General features: G+C 34.1%; 1 protein-coding gene across 1 annotated transcript; it reads right to left on the reverse strand.

Annotated features, from left to right (window-relative positions):
* Positions 1 to 368: 368 nt before the first annotated feature.
* On the reverse strand, positions 369 to 25,198 carry LOC129217367 (cilia- and flagella-associated protein 410-like). The gene is made up of 8 exons (XM_054851652.1): positions 25,181 to 25,198; positions 17,084 to 17,188; positions 16,434 to 16,499; positions 14,782 to 15,005; positions 7,958 to 8,183; positions 7,389 to 7,402; positions 4,296 to 4,621; positions 369 to 491 (listed from the first exon to the last, which is right to left on the reverse strand). Exons 2-8 carry the CDS (start codon positions 17,161 to 17,163, stop codon positions 369 to 371), a joined length of 1,059 nt encoding a protein of 352 aa, XP_054707627.1. The 5' UTR covers positions 17,164 to 17,188; positions 25,181 to 25,198.
* Between the last annotated feature and the right edge of the window lie 389 nt (positions 25,199 to 25,587).

Below are 25,587 nucleotides of genomic sequence, written 5' to 3' on the forward strand. Positions count from 1 at the left end.
CCAATTAATATGACATGTGATTAATCGGTAGCATTAATGAAATATTTAAACAAATATAATTTAAAAATTCTTTCATTCTCACAGAAGAGCTATTTTTAAACAACAGCTTAATGTATTAGACAGATTAATTACACTTACCATTCATTACTAATTACATTCCACATGTACAAAACACAGAAGGCAGGAAACAAATTCTGAGAAATTAAAAGTAAAAAATAAATAGTGTCACAGGAACAGATTGCTGTTAGAGGAGATTTTTTTCCCCCTAAAAAATTTTTCTAGTAAAAGCTTGAGTTTTCCACAATTAGTCAGTGGAAATAGCAGAAAGACTCAGTACAGTGTGGTTAAGGAAAGCAACATCTTTATTATTATGATGAGTTTTGCTCTTCTAATTCCTCCATTTGGCAATGAATAGCAGTATCCACAACTTCTAAACTTGCCCAGTCTAATTCTTTTATCAAACATAGAACAGCAGATAAAATATTTGCAGCCTAGAAGAAAAGTATATAGTCATTATTTCATTATAGTTATCATTAATAGAGAAGGTATAATTTAATAAAAATAATTTGAAAAAATTTAATCCTTTCTTTTTTTTTACACCAACTAATTCACAAAAGAAAAAGAAGCTATCACACATTTTGAGAATTTAATCTATCACCCCCCCCCCCCTCCACACACTACTGACAGTAGTGTCACATTTTTTTTAATTGATAAATTATGGCATTCAAACCTAAATTGAATGATCTTTCTTGCTACAATGCTGGCACAAAGATAGTTGACATAAGTGATGCACTGAGGCATACAAACAAGAAAAGTTGCAAATATACCATATCTAACATACACTGGTGGTTAATTGCTGAGGATGGATGGTAATATCAGCATTAGAAACCACAAAATGGAAGGAAAGGAAATAAGGAAATTAGCATAAGTTCGGGACACAATAAGACATACTGTGAGTATGCAAATTTTAGACTCACGATGTTGCTGCCGCTGATAAGCGATATAAAGGATTGGGCGCCTGATGATCATTGTTGTTCAAAAGCAAAGTTTTATGAGAAAGAATCAATTGACGAACTTGCATTTTTCGGTATGTCTTCTAAGCATCCCTAAGAAGGTTTTGCGGGTGACTGTGTTGATGGCAAGATTTAAGAAGGTCAAAAAGTGTCAGTTGTTACCAGGGAGTTCAACGTTAGCTGCAGGGTTGTTTCGAAGGTTTGGAATCCATTTCAAACAAATGGAATGTGTAGCAAATGTCACGGGGAGGTCGTGCACTCAGTACGAAGTCAGCAGAAGATTGGTATACAGCACTAGAAACAAAAATTAACAGGCACAACATAACTACTGATGTAGCAAAATAGTTTCCTGCTGCTACTAGCAAGCAAATGTCCCAAAAAACTGTAGCCAGGCATTTGCAAGAAGTAGGACTACACACATGACAGCTTGCTTTGTACACCTCATTGTCTACAAGTCAGCGCTTCGCCCGTTTGTAAAGAGGTGCTCAGCATCACAATTGGTGAGAAGTCGACTGAGCTTGTGCACTATTCTCAGATGACAGCAGATTCAGTCTGTCGTCTAATTATTGACGACAACTGATCTGGCGTGAGAGTGGTACTGAATACAGGCTGGAAAACACAAAAGATAATGACAAATATCCTATTAGTGGTGTCATAGCGTGGACTGGGATCATGATCAATGACCGTACACTGCTCATGTGCTGCCAAAAAGACTATGGCTGGCCAAGGATACATTGCTCAAGTTTGCATGTTCCGTGGTGTTGTGGGCGATAAATTCGTTTTCATGGATGACAACGCAACATGTCATCGAACAGTCGCTATCCAGGAGTGTCTGGAGAGCGAGAATATTGAACCCATCGGATGGCCAGCACATTTTCTAGATCTGATTTCCATTGAAAATGTTTGAAATGCTCTGGGGAAGTCTTGCTGGTCGACAACACCCTAAAATAAACAAGGACACCTTCATCCGTGACTGACAGAGGAATGGGATCAAGTACTCGCTGGATATTGTTGTACAAAGCAGCAAATAACATGTGGAAGCTTGCATTGCTTTTCATGGTGGCCATATACCATATTGACATCTTACGCTGGAACGCATGGGGACGGTAGCTACATTTCTTCATTTTTACGTATTTATCACAAAATGACCGTTTTGTACTTTGAACACTTTTCAACGCCTTCTGAATTTCAGAGCGCAAGAAATTATCGTCATTGTAGAGTATTAGTGTTCTGACATTAGTTTATTTCACTTGCCATCGAATTACACTTACTTTTTTGCGCGCACATTATGATCTGTCCTTAGCAATTGTCCACCAGTGTATATGGATATATATGTTGCTATTAATATACCTGTGCTTTGAATGTCATACAAAGATAGAAAACTAACTTTTCAAACAACACTGACTAGGTTTTTGCCGTAAAATGATGAAAAGTAAAAGTTTACTTAAGCTACTATTGATGTTAAATTCATTTTTATTGCAGTAAGATTTGAATTTCCGACAAACCAAGTAATTACAAGCACTCAAATTTAACAAGAAAGTTCACTTTAATACGTCACTCTAAATATAATGCAGTTTAAATGAATTTTCATACTTAATCTGTTAAAAGCACTATGTTGCAGAACTTCCATAGGGGGCAAAAAGGGGGATTTATACAGATGAGATAGGTTGTAATAAATCAAACCCTGATTGAAAGTTCCTGCATGTAACTGCAATTTTGGCTGAAACACTTTGGTTTGACTTTAGGAATCAATCATGTTAATTATATTAAAACTATTCAATCTCAGTTATTTTTGATATACAGTAGACCCTCGTTTTACGCGGTTTCGATTATACATGGTTTAAGATTTGACACCTTTATTTTATTTTACGCGGATGCGGCAATGCAAACAGATAAAATTTTCCCCTCTTTTCAAAATCCAAACTCCTAAAGAATGCAGATAACGCGCAATCAACTGCATTTCGGCGTGCTATAATCGAGCTCGGGCCACTGGAGACATTTTATGAGATTGGTTCCAGAGCTCTTTCCAAAAGTAAAAAAATTTAACCCACACAGTTCAGAACACACTGGAAGGAGAGCTTTTAAGAGTGACAAAAGAAGCGAAAACCAACGAGGATACTGACATTGGTGACACACAACCAAAAACGCTCACATTGAAAATTTTGAGCCATTCCTAGACAATAGAAATGATCTTTCTGATTTGTTAGTGAAGAAATATTCTATCTTGGAAATGACGCAAGTGATCATGGATGCGTTAATGCTCTGCAAAGAATTACAGAGAAAAATTCTTAATGACTGCCAAAAGACTATCATAGCCAGCTCCTCTTTAAACAGAACATGAAATTAATTTATGTTTTCTTTATGCAAGTGTGCATAAAAGTTGATATAAGTACACATAAAACTTAGTATACAATTATTCATCACTAGAATGAAGTATTTTGTTATCTATGGAACCAAACCCCTATTTTACACTAGTATTAGGTCTCAATTTACGCGTTTTTGATTTATGCGGCATTTCCGTGGAACGTAACCCCCGCGTAAAACGAAGGTCTACTGTGATAACTTACGATGTTTAAACGAAAAGCCGAAGGGCTAAATTTCGTAAGTCAGTCAACAATGTTACATGCTTATACAAGCAGAGATAATATCACACAGTGGAAGGTGCAGAATCAAATGTTAATGTGAAGAAATGAACATTGGAAACTTGTTAAAATCTTACCAAAAATTTATTGGTCCATAGTAACTAAAATAAATAAACTAACAAAAATAAGTTCTTAAGAATAAAACCCGGCCATAAGTGGAGGCGGAGTTCGCAACTCCCCAACACCTATCGGACCTAACTCACAAGAGGCTGACGAAGACAAAAGAAGAGAGAGAGAACGATTGGAATCGTTCACTATTTATACTTGCCTCATTTGCATATGATTGGGCATCAAAGGATGCCAACCTAAAACTGAAACTTTACACGTGCCGAAAGAGTTGAGAAGTTAATCTAATTTGAATAAAGTAAATTTTATATCACATTACATTAGGAATGAGAATGCGGATAAATATCGTTTACCGATGTCTATCATACTGTAATACAAAAATTTGCCTTGATCATGAATTTTGTAAAGGGTCTGTTTTAGTGATCTGGGATTTTTATGCTCCTTTTTGAAATGTGGAAAGTCTTAAACATAAATTTCTACACAATGGCACACATTTGTATCAAATTATAAACGTTCACTTTGCATTGACAAATGACTAATGATAAATACATATTAAATTTATGAGTGAAATTACCCTGCTTTTTCCTCCTTTAGGCAGCATGCGTATTGCCGACGGCCTTTCGCAACGCTGCTGTATTCGGCTCGAGTAAGGAGGGGGATACGCACATTTTGGAGAAAAATGCTCTTTTGCTGTTGTGCTGGAAGGAGTTTCAGGTGCAGGTTCGATGTCTTGGCTTGTTTCAAAACTCTCCTGGAATCTGCAGGCAAAGCTTGAACTGGCAGTTCCAGGGCTGGAATCTGCAGAATTCATTTTCTGCACTAACTCATCTCTGTCAGGGTAAGGAAACTCGGGAGACACTTTTTCTGCCAAGTTATTGTGTGAGCTGTGATTCATAAATTCTGTTGGAGTGCAATACCGGGGAGATGGCGAGTCCGCACAGATACTGAAAAAGACACGGGAAAAAACTCAATGCGTGGAACTTGAGTGACATTTATTTGCTGTGGCAGCAAAACAATTCAGGATTCACACTTACAAAGTAGTGAAACTTTTTAGGATCGACCAACCACAGTTCTTAGAAAAATAAGTTGTTAAGAGAAGTGGGTTACATTAGACTGTGTCAACAATGGACTAAAAAACTTAAACAATAAATAAAAAATTCCTGTAATTAGTAATTTGTACTTAAAAAATTCTTATGCTTTTATTTGCTGAGTTTTGCTTATAGGAACCATTTCTTATTTTCAAAACAAAAATGCTTTAACATTTTAAAATAGAACAAACAAGATTTGCCGATATATATCAGTTGATATATATCACGATATATATATCCGATATTTATTTTGAAAATATCATGATATTTTGATATTTTCGACATTTATTTTTTCAACTACGGTATTTTAAATATAAAAATTATATTAATCATATAATATTGTTAATTTATTATTAAAAATAGCCAAAAATTGATTCACTATATTTTATGACGTATTATCACATCATTAATACAGCAAAGTAATATTTCTTTTTTATTTTAAATTCATTTTTACAATTAGTAATGTAAGAATTTTAAATCATATTAAAAGTGCCTAATTAAACATAAAACGTTGGTCAGAAACATAGAAAATGTCTTATGACTCTGCATCAACTAATGCCTATTTTTTATTTCTAAATCATATAACTGTAACAGTAGCTAACAGAAGAAAAATGAGTAAAACGGCTAATGCTAAATTAATTTTATTAAAATTGACAAAAATGTAAAATGAAATATTATAAGTAAATAATGAGAGAAACCTTAATTTTAAGTCAACATATAATAATAATGTAAGAAAATAAAGAGTGTTTTGAGGATGCATTTACTATTTTGAAGACTTCAGTTTGTGCCGATTGAAAATATCGGATATATATCAAAATATCCGATATATATCAAAATATCAAATATTTTTGATATTTTAGAAAATATCATTATCTTTTTGAACCCTGATAACAAAAATATGGCCCTTTTATTCTTTCCCTGATTTTCCACTAGTACCATTTTTCATGCCTTATTTTTTAATATGGAAGGAGAGTATTTTAACTAACATTTTGAATGCCCTCTGAGCTTGATATGATTTTATTAATTTGAAAGTTTTTTGAGCGAGATGGAAGGAGAGCTCTCATTAAAAGCCCATTTGATGAACAACAGCATTAAGCACTCGCTTTTTACTTTCTTCTATATCTAATATATAGAAGAAAGTATTGGATTCATGCAAATTTTCGAATTTTGACGGATTTGAACATTTTGAGGTGTGCTGAGTCCATTTCGACCATTTTTGGAAAATGTCTGTCTGTCTGTGTGTGTGTGTGTATGTATGTATGTCACGTCTGTGTGTGACCAGTTTTTTGTGGCCGCTCTATAACAAAAACTACCGCATGAAATCGAACGAAATTTAGTACACATATGTGCCCCTATATGAACTTGTGCCCTTTGGTTTTTGGCGCGAATTCCTCCAAGGGGGGTGGAGCAATGGGACGTTTTTCGAGTTACGCGTGCTTGCTATTCCTCAGGAAGTAACTGGCGGAATCAAACAAAATTTGGTCCATATGTTGGTATTAACAGGAACAGGTGCTGATTCAATTTTGGTGTCAATAACTCAAACCGGGGTTGAGCTATAGAACTTTTTTGTCGTCAATTGTGACTGCTGTACCTCAAGAAATAATGAACGGAATGGAAAAAAAAATTATCGGCAAGTAGCCCTTAGTGGGTATAAGAACTGATTTTATTTTTGTGTCAACAGCTAAAAAGGGGGTAGCGCAATCACCCGTTCTTTTTTTCCTGTTTGAGTGCCCTATCTCAAGAAGTAATGCTACGTTCTGGTTGAAATTTAGAATATATGTGAATCCATATGTAAACAGGCTTTGGTTCAATTTTGACGCCAATCGCTCCAAGAGGTGTTGATTTTTTTTTTGCGAATAAAAATATTTTTATTAATGCAACAATAAGAAAGATAAATCGTAATAGATTGTCGTCTGTGTATTTCTCGTGATTTTAATTGAATGGAAATGATAGGAAATATTATCTCAATGATTTAAAATTTTTAACTGTTGCCATCTTATGTTTGTTAACAAATAAAATATTTGTAATTAATTCAAGCAAGGCTTTTAAAATAACTTTCAATTTTCGCTCTTTGCTTTGCTTTTGCAATAATTCAGACATTGGGATAGTCGTCAAGTTTTTGCATGTGTCATTTTGTTTTTGTTGGGAATATTGCTTCCTCGTCAAGCATGGGGAGGGATCAGAAAAAAAAAAAAAAGAAAAATATAGAAGAAAGTTTCGTGATGGCCACAACATACTAGTTCAGTCTTTATCAATGACTAAAAGACATAAAAACATCCTTCACTCAAATATTCTAAGTCCTTTAATGAAAACAAAACAAACATACATGTAATTTGCTAATATGGAAAGAGGAAAAGAACAATAAATTTTTCAGGTAAGACATTAATCCAGTCACGGCCCTATGCCAGGGCTAAGGCAGAAATACTTAAAATACATAAATGTATTTTAAGTATTTCTGCCTTAGCCCTGGCATAGGGCGGTGACTTACTACAAAATACCATGCTTTGCCATCAATCTTCGAGTTGAAGCGCACCATTGCTGCGGTCATTCATCTGGTGTTCTAATTCTGCATTAGCTACCAGTTTGTTTGGCTCTCTTGGCTCCCTTAAGAGGTTTATCGCCTCCAACTCATGTGATTCCTATTCCAGGCTGATGAGTGCTAAAAAGCACGAAACTGCAGTCCTCGGATGGAATAACTGAGCTGGTGGTGTATTTTAAGTATTAATCCAGTCATTAACAGGTGGTTGCCCAAGTCTTGAAGTATGAAGTGAAAGAAAGGGGCACTCAAAATGAGCACAAGTACTGCGACAACTGGTTCGTTGTACTATTCCCACTACGATCTTTAGTAGAGCCCAATAGCAGAAACGAATTTCAGCCAGTTGTCTAACCACTATATTAGGCAGTTCTTAAGCATTCACATAGTGGTATCCCAAATGTTCAAATCTTTGTGCTGAATAATAGTCACTTGCCAAGTCTTTCCCAGAGGAGTTTTAACATAATTGATGGGAGAAAAATCGGTACCTTGGAGATTGGTTATTAACAAAAGGTCGCTGCATGAAGCTGGCCACTTATAGAAAGTTTACTCTAATTGCATTTAGAACTAAACCTGACAATAGAAAGAAGAAGGTAAACTTAAATTAATTCTTACCTATTAGGAATGGCAGAAGGTGTGACTGCAGGAGATATTGCAGAACTTTCAACTGTGAAGGAATCTGAATAGGAAACTGACTTCTCTTCATAACTGATGGATGTTGATGTGGTATGCACAGAAACTTGTGGAGTTGGGGAGGGTTCTGGTTCTTCTTCCTTAGGAATCAGAAGCTCAAGCGGTGAGCCATGTTTTTTAGCAGATTCAATTTCATCAGGACGAACAGCTAACAGAGAAACATGTATGAATAATCTGATGAGAAATAAAGACATATACTTTGCAGAAGGAGACCCAAAAGGACAATTTAAGCAAGAAATGTGAGAGTTAAAATTGTCTTTTTTCCCCCTCTGTCCTACAAAGAAAGGAAACAACTGATCAGGAGATAATTTTAAAAAATTGTTCATTTTTTTTTTTTAGTTCATGATTAATAGTTTCCTTTCTTTGTCCTATGGTGTGAAACTTTAAAAAAAGGGGGGAGGAGGGGCTGCAAAAAAGGCCTCCTTACATTAGGTAAGAAAAATTGCATCTTTTATAAATACATAACATAACATAAAGCAAGAAAGATATTCACATCCATTTTATTTATGGTAAGGCAGAACAATAATGCCAAGGCACTGTCCATAAATTATTTCCAACATTTTTGACCCACCTCCTCTCTCTGCAATAGGGCGTCACACTTCATATTATCCCTTTCCTCTCCCCTCATCACATGTCAAGCCACTTTTCGTAAGCATATATGCTTATAAAAATGCTTATATGAAGATGTCACACTTCCTGTTACCCTCTCCCTCCTGATAGACATAGCATGTCAATCTAAGAGAAGGTTTATTATCATTTTTTTTATCATGTTAGATAACATTTAGATATTTGCAGGTTTCATATCATTGTTCCTTAACGAACGCTAGAATCCGTGACGTAACTAGTCTTGGAATAGAGAACGGCACGTGTAGTGCCGTTCATATATCGGATGTTAAAAGATTGCATTTTTCAAAATGTAGACATCTAAAGAAAAAAAAACGACAATTAAAAGAGTTTATTTAAAGTTAATCATCCATGACGTGACTACTTTAACATCGATTCTTCTAGAACATGTGACGTCGCGTGCACACGCTTCGGGCTTGGCCACTGAAGATCACGATCAGGTAGCATTGAAGTGAAGATATGCCAATGAGATTCTGAATATAAGCGAAGCTGTTATCAGTTGATCGCTCTCTCACTTCTTGCACAGCCTAGACGCATTGGCCATCGCCGTGTCCAAGGGGAGGGTTTTAGGGGTTAAACCCCTCCCTTGGGGAAAAAATAAGCAAAATGAAGAAAATGTATATTTTACTTAAATTTACTTTAATGAGAAAGTTTGCGTTCAGCGTTGTTTTTATTTTATTTTAATTTTCTCTCTGAAGTTTTTTGCGATTTACAACTGATGTAATATTTCGGGAAAAGTATGACGGACGAACTGCTGAATGATCTACCAATGCAAAGAAAGAATATTGCTTATTGTAAGGAGCTTATGGTGAATTAGGCATATGTTACATCTATGAAGATGCATTAGTGATTGTGCTTGGCTATGTAATTTGCATCTGCAAAGAGCTCTTTCTTGTTTAGTTTATTAAGCATTATTTCAGAACATAACCTGATATACATTCTACATTATAAAAGAATTTGTGAAGAGTTTTTAATACTCATTGCAATATACTACATAGTAAACAGATTTAATTAAAAAGAAGCAAGCAAAGGTTGATTAAAGCGAATCTGTGAAACGAAGGAATACTTTGGTAACTTGTACAGCTAGATATACCCTTCAAGAATACAGCAGTCCTTACATGTGAATAAACGCCATACTGGGATCGGCAATTTGTCGTAAAACTAAAAGCTGTAAGGGGGTTGAATTCTCCCCCCCCTACTGGTAAGATTAAAACCCCTCCCTTTATGAAAATCTGGACACGGGCCTGGGATTGGCTCATATCAGGCAAGCCAACTTGCTGTTTGTTCAGCAAGCTTAGGCTGTTAGCTTTTTTTGTTTAATTGAAGTAGTATGACGTTTGTCCATTGAAGACTTCGTTCCTCATGAACGATAGTCGGGTCAATTGATAATTACTTATTAGTCTAGGTCAACTGGGTATTTGCAATAATAGTATACTTATCCTTATTTACTTTTTGTTAAAGCCATATAATTTGTTTTTATCTTTTAATAAATTAATTGATGTTTAATGAGCTATTCGTCTTCAATTATACTGATTCACGAACTCCAATTTCACTCTGCTAAATATATTATGTTGTTTGGGCAAGAGTTAGTTTCAATCATACCTTCCCATCCAACACCTCCTCCTTCCCCTGGTCACAAACTCCTAAATTTTAAATCTCCCCCCCCCCCTTTTCCTATCTGAGTATGACATCATTTGTGGACAGGGGTGTCTACAGGAAGGGAGGGGATTATGGCGCAAGTTGCGCCATCAAAATTTTTCGGGGAGATTTCTTTTTTTTTTTTTTTTTGTAAACGAAATTTTTGGAGGAAGCAAAAAAAAATATATTTAAATTCATTCAAGAATACTTTTTTGACGCACTCCTTCTAAAATTTAGTAGCACTGAAAAAGATTTTTCAATGAAGACAGGATGGCGTCAAATAATCCGTTGCAAAAAATGGTCAGAAGGTTTATTTTCATTTTAATTTATCACAAATTTTTCTGGCACTAGTACAGATCTCTACAATGAACACGTGTGACAGCGATGAAAAATAGGGGGTCAAAAATGGATAAAGAAAAATCTTTTTTAAGCCTTTTTTTTTGGAAGAATATTGACCATTATGCTCCAGCCTTTAACTTATTCATTAACCTGAAAAAAATCAATAAGAACTCATCTTAAAGTTTTAAAATAAAATATTTTCCCCATTGCCTGGTCAATACTAATAAATCTTCTTTACAAACAAGTTTGAGCTAGTGTAGAATTTTTCATATCATTTTACTCCCGTGCTTTGTATCATTTTTAAAATGACAGTTCGTATGACAGTATGTGTGTGTGACCGATTTTTGGTGCTTACCTGTATGTGTGCTTAGGACTTCAATTTTGAAAAGCTTTCAGAAGAACACTCCCTTATCATCATTAAAGACCAACATAAATTTTGTTTTCAAGGCTTGATTTCAAAACAACTTCTGTAGCAGAGCCGTGAATTTCTTTCTTCTCAATCCCATTATCTAAAATCATCTACAATAGAGTTTCTAGAAGCTCAATTTCAAAAAACTGCCTGTGGATGGCCCCTGAACCTTCTCATTAATATTCCCAAAGATCGCCTAAACCTGCCTTTTTAAAGATACAAGTTCGAAAAATTTCTGATGAAAGTCCCCAACCTTCCCTCCTGCTCTCCGCAGTTCTTACAAACATCTTAAAAACTAGTCTTAAAATTCGTTTCTAGGGCTTAAATTCTGAAACATGTCCGGAGAAAAGCTTCCGAGAACTCCTCCTCCCCCCCATTTCCCAACATCATCGAAGGTCAGCTAGAATTGCCTTTTTATAGCATCAATTCCGATAAACTGCCAAAAGATGGCATTCAATTGCGCTTTTAGCACATAAAAGCTCAAAAAATCACCCACTCCCTTAACACGATCACGGGTCTGTCCAGAATTTTTCACAGGGTCCGTTTTTTGTGAAAATTCAAATAATTTTGTGAAAACTGAATTAATTTTGTGAAAAGTCAAAAAATTTCGCAAAAAAAAAATAAATAAATAAAATTCGTTTAAAACTTATAAATTCTGTGATTTTAACGAAAATAAAAAGATATTTCAATTGTTTACCTCTTAACAAAGCGTAATAATCATCGAAAATTCGAAAAATCGGATTCCCATAGCGGATGCAAAGAGATCGCAATTGTCAAAGTGAAGGCATCAAAAGTATAGAAACGGCTTGCAAAAGAAAAGTTTTTGATAAAATTATTTTAAAATTGCATTTTTGAGTCCTATGATAAACATATCATTAATATCTGTGGACACCAGTTGACCCTCCCCCCCCCCCCCCCGAAAAAAATAATAATAATAAAATAAACCATCTATTCAGCATTTTAATTTTTTACTCATAACAAAAAATGGAATTTTGCTTTAAAAACTTGAAATTAGAGTTCTAACTGAAATAAAGAGACTTTTCATTTATTTGAATCCTAATAAAGTGAAGTTAGCTTGAAAAAAGAACAAAATATAATTCTCATATCGGATGTTAAAAGATTGCATTTTTCAAAATGTAGACATCTAAAGAAAAAAAAAAACGGCAATTAAAAGCGTTTATTTAAAGTTAATCATCCTTGTTAGCATAGAAAAATCAAAACCCATATAATTTTCTCCCAAAATAACAATTAAACATCGCACTGCACCGTAAAAATGCAAATATTGACAAGCCCACAAAATGATGAGAATATTTTCTAATCAAGTCATAATAAAGGTTCAACGCCAGACGCTAAGTGGTGATAATTTTGAAGTTGGTAACCCTATCTGAAGCGATCATATTTTTTCCTCATCCTTACTATCCCTTTGCAGTTCTAAGTTCATTTCGCAGATATATATTATTATTGTTTATTAAATCATGAGGGGAGAAAAGTGCTTACCAATGCCTTTTCAGAAAAGTTTACAACAACACCGCTACTAATTAGCTGTGATAAAACAAACAACCATTATATTTATTTGGCAGTAGCAATTATTTATCGCTTGCAGGAGCATCGGAAGAGTGCCACTTTTTTTTTTTCCTTCCAAAATTAGCCGATTTTGTATAAGCTGATCCCTCTAATTTGACTTAAAAAAAGGTTCCAAAAATTTTTGATTTATACACAGAAATATGCGTTATTTTGCTTTCAGATTTGCTCTTTCAATAAACAATTTGTGACAGATCCGATCTTGTTTATCAGAATTTTGTGAAGGGTCCGTTTTGTTTGATCGGGATTTTGTGAAAGGTCCGTTTTGTTTGATCAGGATTTTGTGAAAGGTCCGTTTTGGTTGATCAGATTTTTGTGAAGGGTCCGTTAACGGACCCAAATATCCTCTGGCCAGACCCCTGACGATTGAACATTGAAGACAATCTACAATTGCGTTTTTGAAGTTCCGTTTTTCAAACAATTGCCACTGAAGAGCCATGGAACTTCAACTCTTCTTAACATTACCAGATATCGTCTAAAACTGCCTTTATAGACCTACAATTTCAAAATAGTTTCAAGGAAGGACCCATGAACTCCCATCTCCCTATCCTTACTGAAGATTGTCTTGTCATCGAAGGTTGGCGAAACTTGCCTTTTAGGAGCTTCAGTTATGAAACATTGACCGCCATCTAACGTTGCCAAAGATTGTTTACAATCATGTTTTTAATACTTTAATTTCCAAAAATTTCCAAACATAACCGAGACAATCCACAGTTGCGTTTATTAGAGGCCTCAATTTCTCAAAATTGCCTTGGCACATACATAGTCCACAAGCCCCAGTGCCTAACATTACCAAATAATGTCTAAAATAGCATTTTTAGAACTACAATTTGAAAAAAGTTTCGCCCCCTCCCTGCTAATATTACCAAACATTGTCTAAAACTGCGTTTTTGGTGTATCAATTTGGAAAAGTTCCCGGGAGAAGGACACGAAAACTTTCCTCTAACATTACTAAAGATAGCCTAAAACTGCATTTTTATGACTACAATTTTGAAAAAATTCAAGGCCACATTCACTGAACTCTCTTTTGCTGACATAATCGAAGCAATCTGCAATTGCTTTTCTAGAGCTTCAATTTCGAAAAATTTCCGTGGGAGAGCCACCAAGCCTCTCCTTACCCTAAACATTATCAAAGATTGTTTGAAACTACTATTTCAAAAGTGTTCAGGGGCCCAAAACACCAAGAAACTTTTGTTTCTGAGTTTATTTTAAACTTTTCGACAGGGTTCTTTTTACTTAGATCTAGTAAAGACTCTCTCCCAAAGCTAAAGCTGAATCCACTCTATCTCTCTATTTAAAAATATATTAGGGGAGAAGGTAGGATGAGCACTTGCTAAAACACATACCTTCCCTCTTAGTTTTTTGCTCTCACGACAACCCTGAGAAATTTAATATTATCATTATCTTTACTGGGATTTTTACCTAACTCAAAAATTTCACTGACACAAGCATCAGCAAATACAACGAATCTGGTAGCTGCAACACTCAAAAAAAGTTCCAAGCAAACAGCAAAACTTCGTGAGATCCTAAATTTATTGATTGCTTGTACTTGTAGTTGTAAATGTAAGCAGTTTGTTTTCGCATTTGTTGTAACTTTATTTTCTTCAAACAACTCTAATTCTTGAATTTCTTTCAGATATTATTTTAATTAATTCAGAAAATTATGTGAATTTAACTGGAAATTCGACTCTTAAAAGTGTCATGTTTAACCTAACAAAAGAGTTATGATTTTTTTTTTTTTTTTTTTTGGGGGGGGGGGGGGAGATTTTGCGCCATTGAGCTTGGGGGCGGAGGGCATCCCTGTTTGTGGACTATGCAATTTAAAACTCACTTTGAACTGAAACTTCAGAAAATGTTACAATATTTCTACTTTCTATTTGAATGCTTTCAAAAACCAAGTATTTTAAATACAATTTTATTATGAATCAAAATTAACTTTTAAAGAACTGTTGTTTGTATAACACAATGACCTAATAATAATCCTGATGCTCACAATTAAAATAATCTTTTCGCTTTATTACCACATACATGCATTATTGCTTTGCTTGGACTCAATTTTGGGCATTTCTATATAGCAATATTGATACAATTATCACAAGTGCACTTTTATCACAATAATAAATGCAGCAAAAAGTTAACAAATCAAGAAACTTACGCATATTGTCGAGTTTCTGCAGCTGGGGTAAGGCACGAATCACTGTTAGTCGATAATCTTCACTTTCAGCACAGGGATTATCTGCTAGCCATAAATTGCGAAGTTTAGGAAGATCTCTCAGATGTCTGATTTCCCCGAGTTCAGAGATGTTGTTCTTTCGAATGTATAACTCTTGAAGATTATCACAGTGGGAAAAGTCTTCAAGGCTAGATATGGAATTAACACTGGAAAAAAAAATTAATTTGAATTTTTTGCATCTTGAATTCAAATTATGTTTTTCGCAATCACGAGCGTGTGTGTATATGTATTAGGGTGGTGCAAAATTTCGGAGGTGAAAATTTTTTGAGTCCTACCCTCCCATTTTGTTCCAATGTATTAAAAAATAAATCAGACAAAATTTGAAAACATTTCGATAATATTTAGAGATAGCTCAACGCAGATAAAGTTTTCATCATTGCTGAATAGAACGCATACGACACACGACCATTGACCTCACTAAGGTAAAATACAATTGCTATTTTTATTAACAAAAAAACAATTGCGTTATAAAATTGCTATTTTATATAGGGACTTAATAATAGCCATTATAAAAATACTTTTGTAAATACAAGTAAATACATAAAATCTATTCCTTTAACAGTTGATAATGCAGATTTCCAAGAATTTTTATTATTCCATTCTGTTTTATCAGGTTTTTTATGCCAGTCACTCTTACTCTGAAAATAGTCACTTTATTACATCAGTAAAAGAAGATTTTCCTTCATCCTCATACATATAACAGTCAAAATCACTGATCAAGTAATGATCTGACGTCACCAACAATGAAAATCATGATAAAATGGATGTACTTATGTCTGTCAATCCGAATCTTAGTACAAATCCATAGTTTATAAATGATTAGCTTGAGGGCATCATTTCATTGTTGGAGCACCTAAAATTTGGTCATTTCATTTTAAAAAGGTAGTATGGACGAAAACTAATAGATGCATCCATGAGACTTTCTATCTTATCAGTGGTCAGACTTGTTGAATCGATTCCTATTTCCGCATTAAGCCATAACAACATAATTTCACACAAAAAAATAAAAAATAATAATAATTAAATTTATTTACCAGTGTTACAAGATCACTAGCCCCAACCTTCGTGTGCAGTAAACATACATTTTTACACTCTCCTGAAAAGTAGTGAAGATGTGACTTACGTTAGTCTGGCTTTAAGGTACAGATATTTATTGGAACACGTCAAACTTGACTGCTGATCTCTCTGATAGAAAGGCAATTTGCCTCCGTAATACCATGAAGGGTAATTTTCTAGATATAAATCAACTACCTATGATGATTTTTTCTTTTAAAAATAAGAGGGACAGAAACAATTATGATACAACCCAAACTTTGCTGGACATGAAAGGGCAACTGTATTTTTCAGTACTAATCTGCACCTAAATCATGAAGATTACATATGTACAAAGATAAGTTAAAAACCACTTTCAGCACTCAACCTTGTACTCTAGTAAGGAAATGGGCCATAAATGGTATCTAATATGGTAATTGAAGTTCCAGAGATCAAAGAACTTCCAAAAAACTAGAAATATTTACGGGAGTAATGTGGCTATTCTATGCACCTGTTAAAATATAATTAAGGTTTGAGCTCACCTTAAGGACAAAACTTCTACATTTGGCAATTTTTTCACAATGCTGACATCAGTAAGCTCACTTCCCCTGTAAATGAGAGAATGGAATGTGGGAAAAAATTGAAGAGTGTGAACATACTTGAAAAAAAAAGAAAAAGAATCCCAAATTAATTAAATTTTTCTTTAAAAATTGGATTTTTGAAACACATAAATACAACTGGAAGAACTCTATGAGAAATAACAGCAAAACAATTTTTAATTTATAGATTAATTCTTAACAGGTTCTTGAATTTGCTTTTTAAAAAATAAATTCAAGAACTAAAGATGCATTTTCAAAATTTCCAAGGCTCTCATGAACTTGAAAATAAAAATAAAAAAACTTGTACAAGCCAATTCTAACGAAAATGTACCAAACTCTGAGTAATCGCACAGAATGAGTGGTTAGTTATTCAGAAAATAAAACTAAGACCTCAAAGATCAAATGTACTGACTTATGGCTTAAAGCTATTTTAAATGTGTAAAATGTACTAACCACTTCCCTTAACACTGACATTTGACAGTCTGAGTTTACAGTGCAAGACAAATAAATTATATCTTCCTATTTATGTTTTAAATATCTGTTACAGCTACAAAACATAATGAATCCAATACATAAAAGGTCATTAAACTTACCATGCATTCAACTTTCTGACACTCCTCAAATCCTGTGCCCTAGTCCGAGCAAGGACAGTGTGTTCTGTTAATTTTGTCATATCTCACACTAAGTCTTCTAAATTTCTAAAAAACGGATTTAAAAAATTAGAGCATGTTCTAATTGTAAAACTTTTGAAGGAATACCCAGTGGCAGATGAAAAATCAACAAAATAACTAAAACATTTTAAACAGAACAAAACGTAACACAATAGATGATATAATAAAGATGGTACAAACCTCAATTTTTACTCACTCAATTATTTTTATTCACTGATTCATTTTCGTTTTCCAATCATTCATCATTGATAAAATAAGAATTTAATCTAAAATAAATTTAATTTATTCGAATCAATTGAGACCACATTCAATCAGGCAAAATTTAATCGGAACGAAATTAATCTTTTTTCCTGAAACTTCTCAGATTGTACTAAACTAACTTTAATTATATCACTTGAACCTGAATTCAGTCTGAAAGTAAGTAATCTGAACTAAATTTGAGTCAACTTACGGTAGTCAATATAGTATTCAGTCAATTCAGTGCTCGTCCCCATTTGCAAATGAGAGTCATAAATCAGGACCTATCTTTTAAGTGTTTAGTACAATTACTACCCTGTGGGCATCTTTGACAGGAATGTCTCAGCAGGGCCTCTTGGGAACCTTCCCAAATCCTTACAATTAGTCATTCATCAATTTCCTTTTTCATCTGTCAATGTCAGGCAAAGAAGCAAAGCGCATTGCCACCTCAAAATGGTATTTTAGCAGAAAAAGGTACAACTAAGTTTAGCGCAACAAAACGCTTTTGGTTTTTTAATATTTTTATGAAAAAGTAGTGAATGACTGAGAAAAGATTTTGTCAAAAGAAAACTGAATTTGTATTTATGCTTCAATGATTCTTTAAACTTAATGTATTTTAAATGTATGTTTTATGTGTTTACAGCTGATATTATCACTATAGTCAATAAGTATATGAAAGAAAAAAGTTTGCACTGATAGATTTTATAAAATTTGTTTGCGTTTTATTGTATCTATTAATTATTTTAACACAAATTTTGAAATTTAATTATCTTTCGAGGCTACTTTTTAAAAGTGAGAATAATTGCACTTCACTGCTGCATTAAAACTGATGTATAAATATTATTATAAAATACTCATCTATGCAAAAAAAAAAAAAAAAAAAAAAAAACTTTATGACTAAAAAAAGGAAATTACAGCAAAACATATAATGCCCTATCTTATTTTTTATGTGTTAAGTTGAAACTTTTTAGCACTTTTAAAAGTATAATTCTTTAGTAAATGGTTGATTCAAGAATGAAATCAAAGCATATGCAAATACAAATGTGATGACCAGCAACAGGCTCTCGGCCCAGCTAGGCTGGTCCTAGTCAATTTATTAATCCCCAATGAAAATCAATGGCCCTCTTAAAGCTATCCACCCCCTTGCTCATTAGCACCTCTTCCAGTAAGTTGTTCCAAGTGCCTAGAACCCTACTAAAGTGGTAGTTTTTCTTTATTTCCAGGTTAGCCTGAGATTTGAAGAGCTTAAAACAATGACCCCTCGTCCTGCTTTTGGTTAAAAAATTTAATCCATTAATATCATTCATTTTGATAAATTTAAACAATAGAATCATGTCCCCTTTGCTTAAAACAATGACCCCTTATCCTGCTTTCGGTTCAAAAATTTAATCCATTAATATCATTCCTTTTGATAAATTTAAACAACTGAATCATGTCCCCTCTGCTTAAAACAATGACCCCTTGTCCTGCTTTCGGTTCAAAAATTTAATCTATTAATATCATTCACTTTGATAAATTTAAACAACTGAATCATGTCCCCTCTGACCCTCCGTTGCTCCAGGCTATACTTATCAAGCATATTAAGTCTGGTATCATAATCCAAAACTGAAAGTCCCCTTACTAGTCTAGTTACCCTTCTTTGAAGCCTTTCCAATACACAAATAGCTTTCCTCAGATAAGGCGACCAAAACTGCACAGCACACCCCAAATGGGGTTTTACTAAATTCCTATAGGAAGGCAGAACCTTCTTAGATTTGTTTGAAATAAATCTATATTGATAAACCCAAGCATTCTGCTAGCTTTGTTACTTGTAATGCTGCACTGCTGACTAAACTTGAAGTCCTGATTTATTAAGTTACCCAGATCAGTAACATTTTCTGCCTGACTAATGATTGAACCCTATAAACGATAACTGGTGCGCTTATTTCCATGACTCATTTTCTATAATCCCCATAACTTTTACATCATCAGCAAAACAATTCATGCTTCCAGAAACATTTTCATTGATGTCATTCATAAAAATAATAAACAGGAGAGGCCCTAAAACTGAACCCTGAGGAACCTTGCTTAAAACATCACTCCATTTAGAATGATTTCTCCTCACAACTACTTTTTGTTTCCTTCCAGTCAGCCAATTTCTAACCCAAAGTAAAGTTTTTCCTCCTATTTCTATTTCAGCTAATTTGCTGAGAAGAGCAACATGCGGTACCTTATCAAAAGCTTTTTGAAAATCTATATAAACATCCACACACTTTTTGTTGTGCCAAGGTATCCTGTCATAGAAATGCAATAAATTAGTAGCACACGATTTACCTTTCCTGAACCCATACTGCAAACTAGTGAACAGACTATTAGTCTCTAAGAACTTCATAATATTAATTTTGATCAAAGTTTAGAAAATCTTACAAACCACTGAAGTCTTACAGGTCTATAATTCCCAGCATTACCTTTAGACCTTTATTGAAGAGAGTGGCGTTATGTTAGCCAGTTTCTAGTCCTCTGGCACTGTCCCTGAGTTATAAGAAGCATTGAAAACATTTAAAATAATATCTACTAATTCAACTAAAATTTTTGGATAAATATTATCTGGTCTCGGAGCTTTAGTTGCTTTAATTTTTTTCAAATGAAATAGAACCTCCTCCCTAGAAAATAAAAAATCCTCAAGCTGCATAATAGCTTGTGTCTTGCTGGTGTCAATTGTTGAGATACAGTTATCGTTAAACACACTGGAAAAAAAGTTAAGAACATTTGCAATATCCTTATCGTTTTGGATTAACTTTCCATGCTCATCAACCAATGGCCTAATTTGAATATTTCGAGCTTTCCCAGAATTAGCGTAAGCTGGACAAATGATCATAAAATTGATCCTATAGGTAAGGTTCTAACACTCGTACCCTTTTGCTAAAAATAATATTACCCAAGTATTTTTCAATTTCTGCGTCATCTGCTCCAGTTCAAGGATTGTTCAGCATTGCTGGAAATGTTTTCACTTCTCAAAGAATGAGAAAGAAAACAGACATCTTTGAAGTAGTAATTGCAGAATTCCTTTTTTTTATTTTAATTTTCATTTGTTTATTTCTATATCTTTTGTTAGTTTTTTTGCATAAAGAACTATACGAGGTTCCTTTTTTTTATAAATACCTGCGTCTTAAATTAACTGATGTTATGCTACATATTTCAGAATACAATGCTTAAAATATACCACACAATTTTCAGAAATTATAAGCTCTAAAATGTTGAACAGTTTAGCAGTAAGTTACCGTCCTTATGCAAGGGCTAACATAGAACTACTGTAATGGTAAAACAACAATGAACAGCGGCAGGTTTTGACAGTGCAGTCAAAAACAATATGCGCTGTGTATACATTTGACTAAGAGTATATACCTGTATACAATATACAGTCATTGTAGCATTGTGTAATGTATGCAAATTTCTAGATGTTTTTTATCTTTCATATGAATAATCCGAGACATCTGGCAACCAGGGGAGGCATTTCAGCATTTCATTGGGGGGGGGGGGGGGTCGAGTTTCTTAAATATGAATTAATACAGAGCCAAAATACATATCGTCTAACAGCAAGTAATCATGATATGGGTTTATCTATCTATACATATAATAAAATAAGATGTTTGTGTGTGCGTGTGTGTGTGTGTTTGTGGCGCGCATCCCAGGAAAACGGTAAGGCCTAGAAAGATGAAACTTGGTATATTGGTGCAGTTTTTGCTGAAAAAGTGCACCTCGGGCTTTGATTTTTGATATTTATATTAGAAAAAAAGTTATTTAATGTTTTATGCGTTTTTTTTTGCACTTTTTAGTACTTTTTACCTCACAGACCCCGAACTAATCACACCATACAAATATTTTTAGTACTATAATGTAGGAAATTTAGTTTTAAATATGATGATTGAAAAAATTTTGAAGATATTGAAATTTTTGTATTTTTTATAAATTTTTTTAAAAACCTTTATTTTGCATTTTTTTTCTGGGTTTAGTTTTTTTTGAAACCCATCCTGCACAAAGTATTGAGCTCTCGATTCCAAAATTTTAGTTGGTAATAGTAAAAACATTCCGCCTCCTTCAGAAGAAAAAAGTTTTTAAAAATACGCAAAAGTTTTTTTTTACAATTTTTTTAATGCAGAACATGACGCGACCTGTAAGCATTGCCGGGGGCTGAGTTCCGCACTTCCTCATCCCGTGACCTAACTGAAATCGTTTGCTTTCTCTTCTTTTTTTTTTCGTTTAACTTTCAGAGATTTCATACCTTTATTTTTCCAACTTTTTTTTCCTAGACGTTTTGCTATATTTATTTTTGGTCAAATATTTGTGCGCATTTTAATTCAATAAAAGCAGTGTTTTTTTTAAAATCTTTTGCAAGCGCTGCTTTTTGCACACTACGGAGAACACAGGGCCTTTTTTTTGCGTGCAGTTTTAAGTAAATAATTAAAGCCCGCGTTTTTTTGCATGATTTTTGTAGGGATTGGTGGTTAGGTTTGGTAGATAGAGAGATGATATTAAGTGGGCAAAAGATGTTTTTTTTTTACATAGAAAAGGATTGTTAATTACTATCAGAGATAGATATGCATGGATCGTATAGATAGATAGAGAGAAATAAGGTGGACAAATATAGAGGTGGATACAGTAGATAGACAGTAAGAAATAGAGGAACTTCAACGGGGGATCAATAGCCGTCTCCCCCACACAAACACATACCATGACTTTGAAAAAACAATGCTTTCACATAAAAGTTGAAGTGCTTTTTGTTATTTTCCGACAAAATTTGCATGAAGCGTATGCTCTTTGTGCCTCTCCCCCCCCCCCTTTAAAAATATTCCAAAGGACATATAACTGGAGATAGATCTAGAAAATACTCTATTCAACACAAAATTTATTTAAGCAGCCGCCGAAGAAGCCAACATTGGCGTAAAAAGGCGAATGATAATATTGATACGTAAAGAAAAACATTGATTAATACCGTCGCTAAATTGTCTAAGCAGCCGCCGAAGGCGGCTACACTGGCGCAAAAAGGCGAATCGCGTAAAAAGGCGGATCAGCTGGTCGCCGCAGGCGGCTAGTAATTAATAAAAATAAGTATTGAGGAACAATTTAAATTTTTATGACAAAATTTGTAGTTTGTTTTAGAATAGGATATCGTACCAAGTGTTTTGGTACTACAGTTTTCACCTTTTAATAAAGTTTTGATGCTTGGTTTTTAAAATACGGAAAAACAGGAAATGATACAGGAAGAACAGCAATGCCCAGTGTCATGATTCTTTCTCAACCAAATTTTTTTTGCCCCATTGTGCTTCGAAACTAATTCTCTCACCTCCTGAAACACGAAAATGATTTTTCTCTACTAGCTGAACTGATTTTGGAATAGTTGCAAAATAATTGAAGTAACAAAGTTACATATGAAAACACACCTTTCACATCTTACTCTTCAAAATCACCCAGGTAACTTTAAAATTTGTGATGATCTTCATTTTTCATCACTGAATAGTGTATTTCAAGCTAATCTCTAAACAATTCTTCTTGTCTCATGCTATAAATTTTACTCATAATTGAAACAATTTATTTTTTGTTTACAACATCCAATCCAGATACTAGAGAGCCAACAATACAGGAAAATATTTATCATCAAATCTTATGTACATTGGAAACTGAATCAATTATTTTATATAATATGTTAGATCAAGTTTGACTTTACATCATCGTGTGCATTTTGTTCACCTCTTCTGAATTTATTTGAATATTCTTTGCATCTTTTTAAAATTCTTTGGAGTATGAATTTTTTGATAAGATCCACACTTGGTTGAAATATACATCCATGTGAAATTTATTAATAGTTTCAATTGTAGCTTACTCAAACTGAAGTTTGAACAGTCTAAAAATTAAGGATAGCTGATTAAAGATGTTTTGATAGAGTAAAGCATTGTTCAAAAACTTTCCGCAATGCAAACAAAACAAATAAAAATTCATATGAAGACGCGTTAAAGGACATTAGCTTCTTCATTATTGAAAGAATTGTTTTCCAAAATTGCTGCTTTGAAATTATCGAGAAGGGTTTTTATGGTTTAAAAGATCTTCTTGTGTTGCCTCTTGAAGACCCTCTTGTGTCACCTTGAGATTGCATTGTAAAAGAGCAAACAGAAAGGAGATTTGTTAATGTTAAATATTTTTTTCAAAAATAGTATGTATTTTTAAGACATATTTATGAAAGTATACTGTGCATTGAGCAGTAATATGAGCGTAACAATAAATGTAAAATACCAAGGCATTTAGTGAAAATCATGCAGCCACATCACTGCACGGGCCTCTCATAACCGTCGTTACACAGAGCACACAAGAATGAAATATTTAGCCTACATGAGAATTACGACTTGAGTTAAAATTAACCATGATTCTTCGTCAGTTTTTTGTTCTGAAAAGGCCGGTAAAGGTTTGATGAATTTCTATTTAATAAAAAAGCACTTGCTCATGTCTGAAAATATGTACAGTTTCTTCAACCATTACGGAGAACCAGCAAGATTATTTTTTCATGAACACTGATTTGTGATTTACGTAAATTGAATTTGCTCGTTTTTTATCATTCCTTTCAAAAAAATTGGGGGTGCGACCGCCCCCTCTCGACCCCCCAATTTGCGGCCCCTGTTGGCAACCCTGAGGGTAAAGGAGAGTCGGGAACTGAACACTTTGAATTCCAATTGTCATAGATGGTCATTTTGTACCCAATTCTGCCATGGTTGTTGAGTCTGAGTCAGACTAATTTTGGGGTAAAGGAGAAGGAGTCGAAATCGAAGGAATTAAAATTCCAGGAGCTGGAGTTCATCATTTTCTCTTCGACTCTGTAGTAATGCTTGCTTGTCTGTTCACTTGACGGTACTAAAAGAGACATCTCACAGCTAGTAAAATAGAAGTTTGGAGAATACTTCTTCAGTTTCCTTCTAAGCCATTTCCAGGTATGTCATTCTGGCATTAGTTGCAAAGAGTGAAATCATCATGACCTATGGTAAGACTTCAGTTGTAGTGTGCTCAGGTCACCATTTCTACCGAGGTGAAATATGTGACCCATGGAATTCGGTTCAAACAATCAGAGTTCACCATACTATCAGTTCAATGCTTGAACCATACAACTAAAAAACGTCTTACACAGGATAGCAGAAGGTCAGATATGCTTTTCGCATCCAAAATTCAAATTTTTAACTTTTGGAGGGGAGATTCTACTCCAAGCTTTGTGCAATGTTTAAAAATGAACATCTCAGCGGGAGTCCCGTCATGCTGCCCTGAATTTTAGCCCCTGATTTCAGATTTTTTAGTAAATAAAAATATAATATAATAAGAACGGTTATAACAAAATACAAAAATCACTGGTGACATTTGAAATAATTTAAAAACTATCAATTTAAGGGTTTTAGCAACCTTTCGGAATCACATTTGAAAGTAATGCAACTCGGTTATAAGTTCTTTAAGGCTTTATTGATAATGTTTTGAATTGTCACGCCTTTAAGAACAAAAAACACGATGAAAAACTTAAATGTACGAAATATTTTTTTATTTTATATTAATCCAAACAAAGGTAATTAAAAATTCAATGCAACACAAAAGTGAATAATGAAAATGTGACAGCATATGACATAAGAGTGACTTATGTCTGATCTTGATTCAGAAATTGCAAAGAATCGACTGTCAAAGGCAGTCTTAATATCAAAAGCCCAATTTGAAAAATAATAGTTAACAATATTGATGCAATCAATATTTCCAGCAGAAAACTTTAAACAAACTTACTTTTTCACTTAACTTGACAAACAAATCTCTACCGTGTAGTATTCTATTCTATTCTATTCAAGAGTCACAACTGACTACAACTGTATTTATGTCGAGGACTGCATACTAAGTGCCTTGCCTCCATTATTTTATATACCGATAGATGGCAGCACCATCACCGGATCGAACAGTTAATGAGAATTTAGAACTAGTCCAAGAGCTAATAGCTACCTGGTACTAGCACCCCCAGAGGTATCGTTTCACTTGGAGGACATTGAGACCACGAGCATATTTAACGTCGCCCAGTCCCCTTTAATGACGACGGTGGGTCTTCGACCAGCGGGGATCGAACCCGAGCCCCTCCGGCCCCGAGTCCAATGCCCTACCGATCAGGCTACCACGGCCTACCGTGTAGTAAAAATTAAAAT

The sequence above is a fragment of the Uloborus diversus genome, chromosome 2 (genome assembly GCF_026930045.1).
Source record: "Uloborus diversus isolate 005 chromosome 2, Udiv.v.3.1, whole genome shotgun sequence".
In the NCBI taxonomy this organism is placed as follows: Eukaryota; Metazoa; Arthropoda; class Arachnida; order Araneae; family Uloboridae; genus Uloborus; species Uloborus diversus.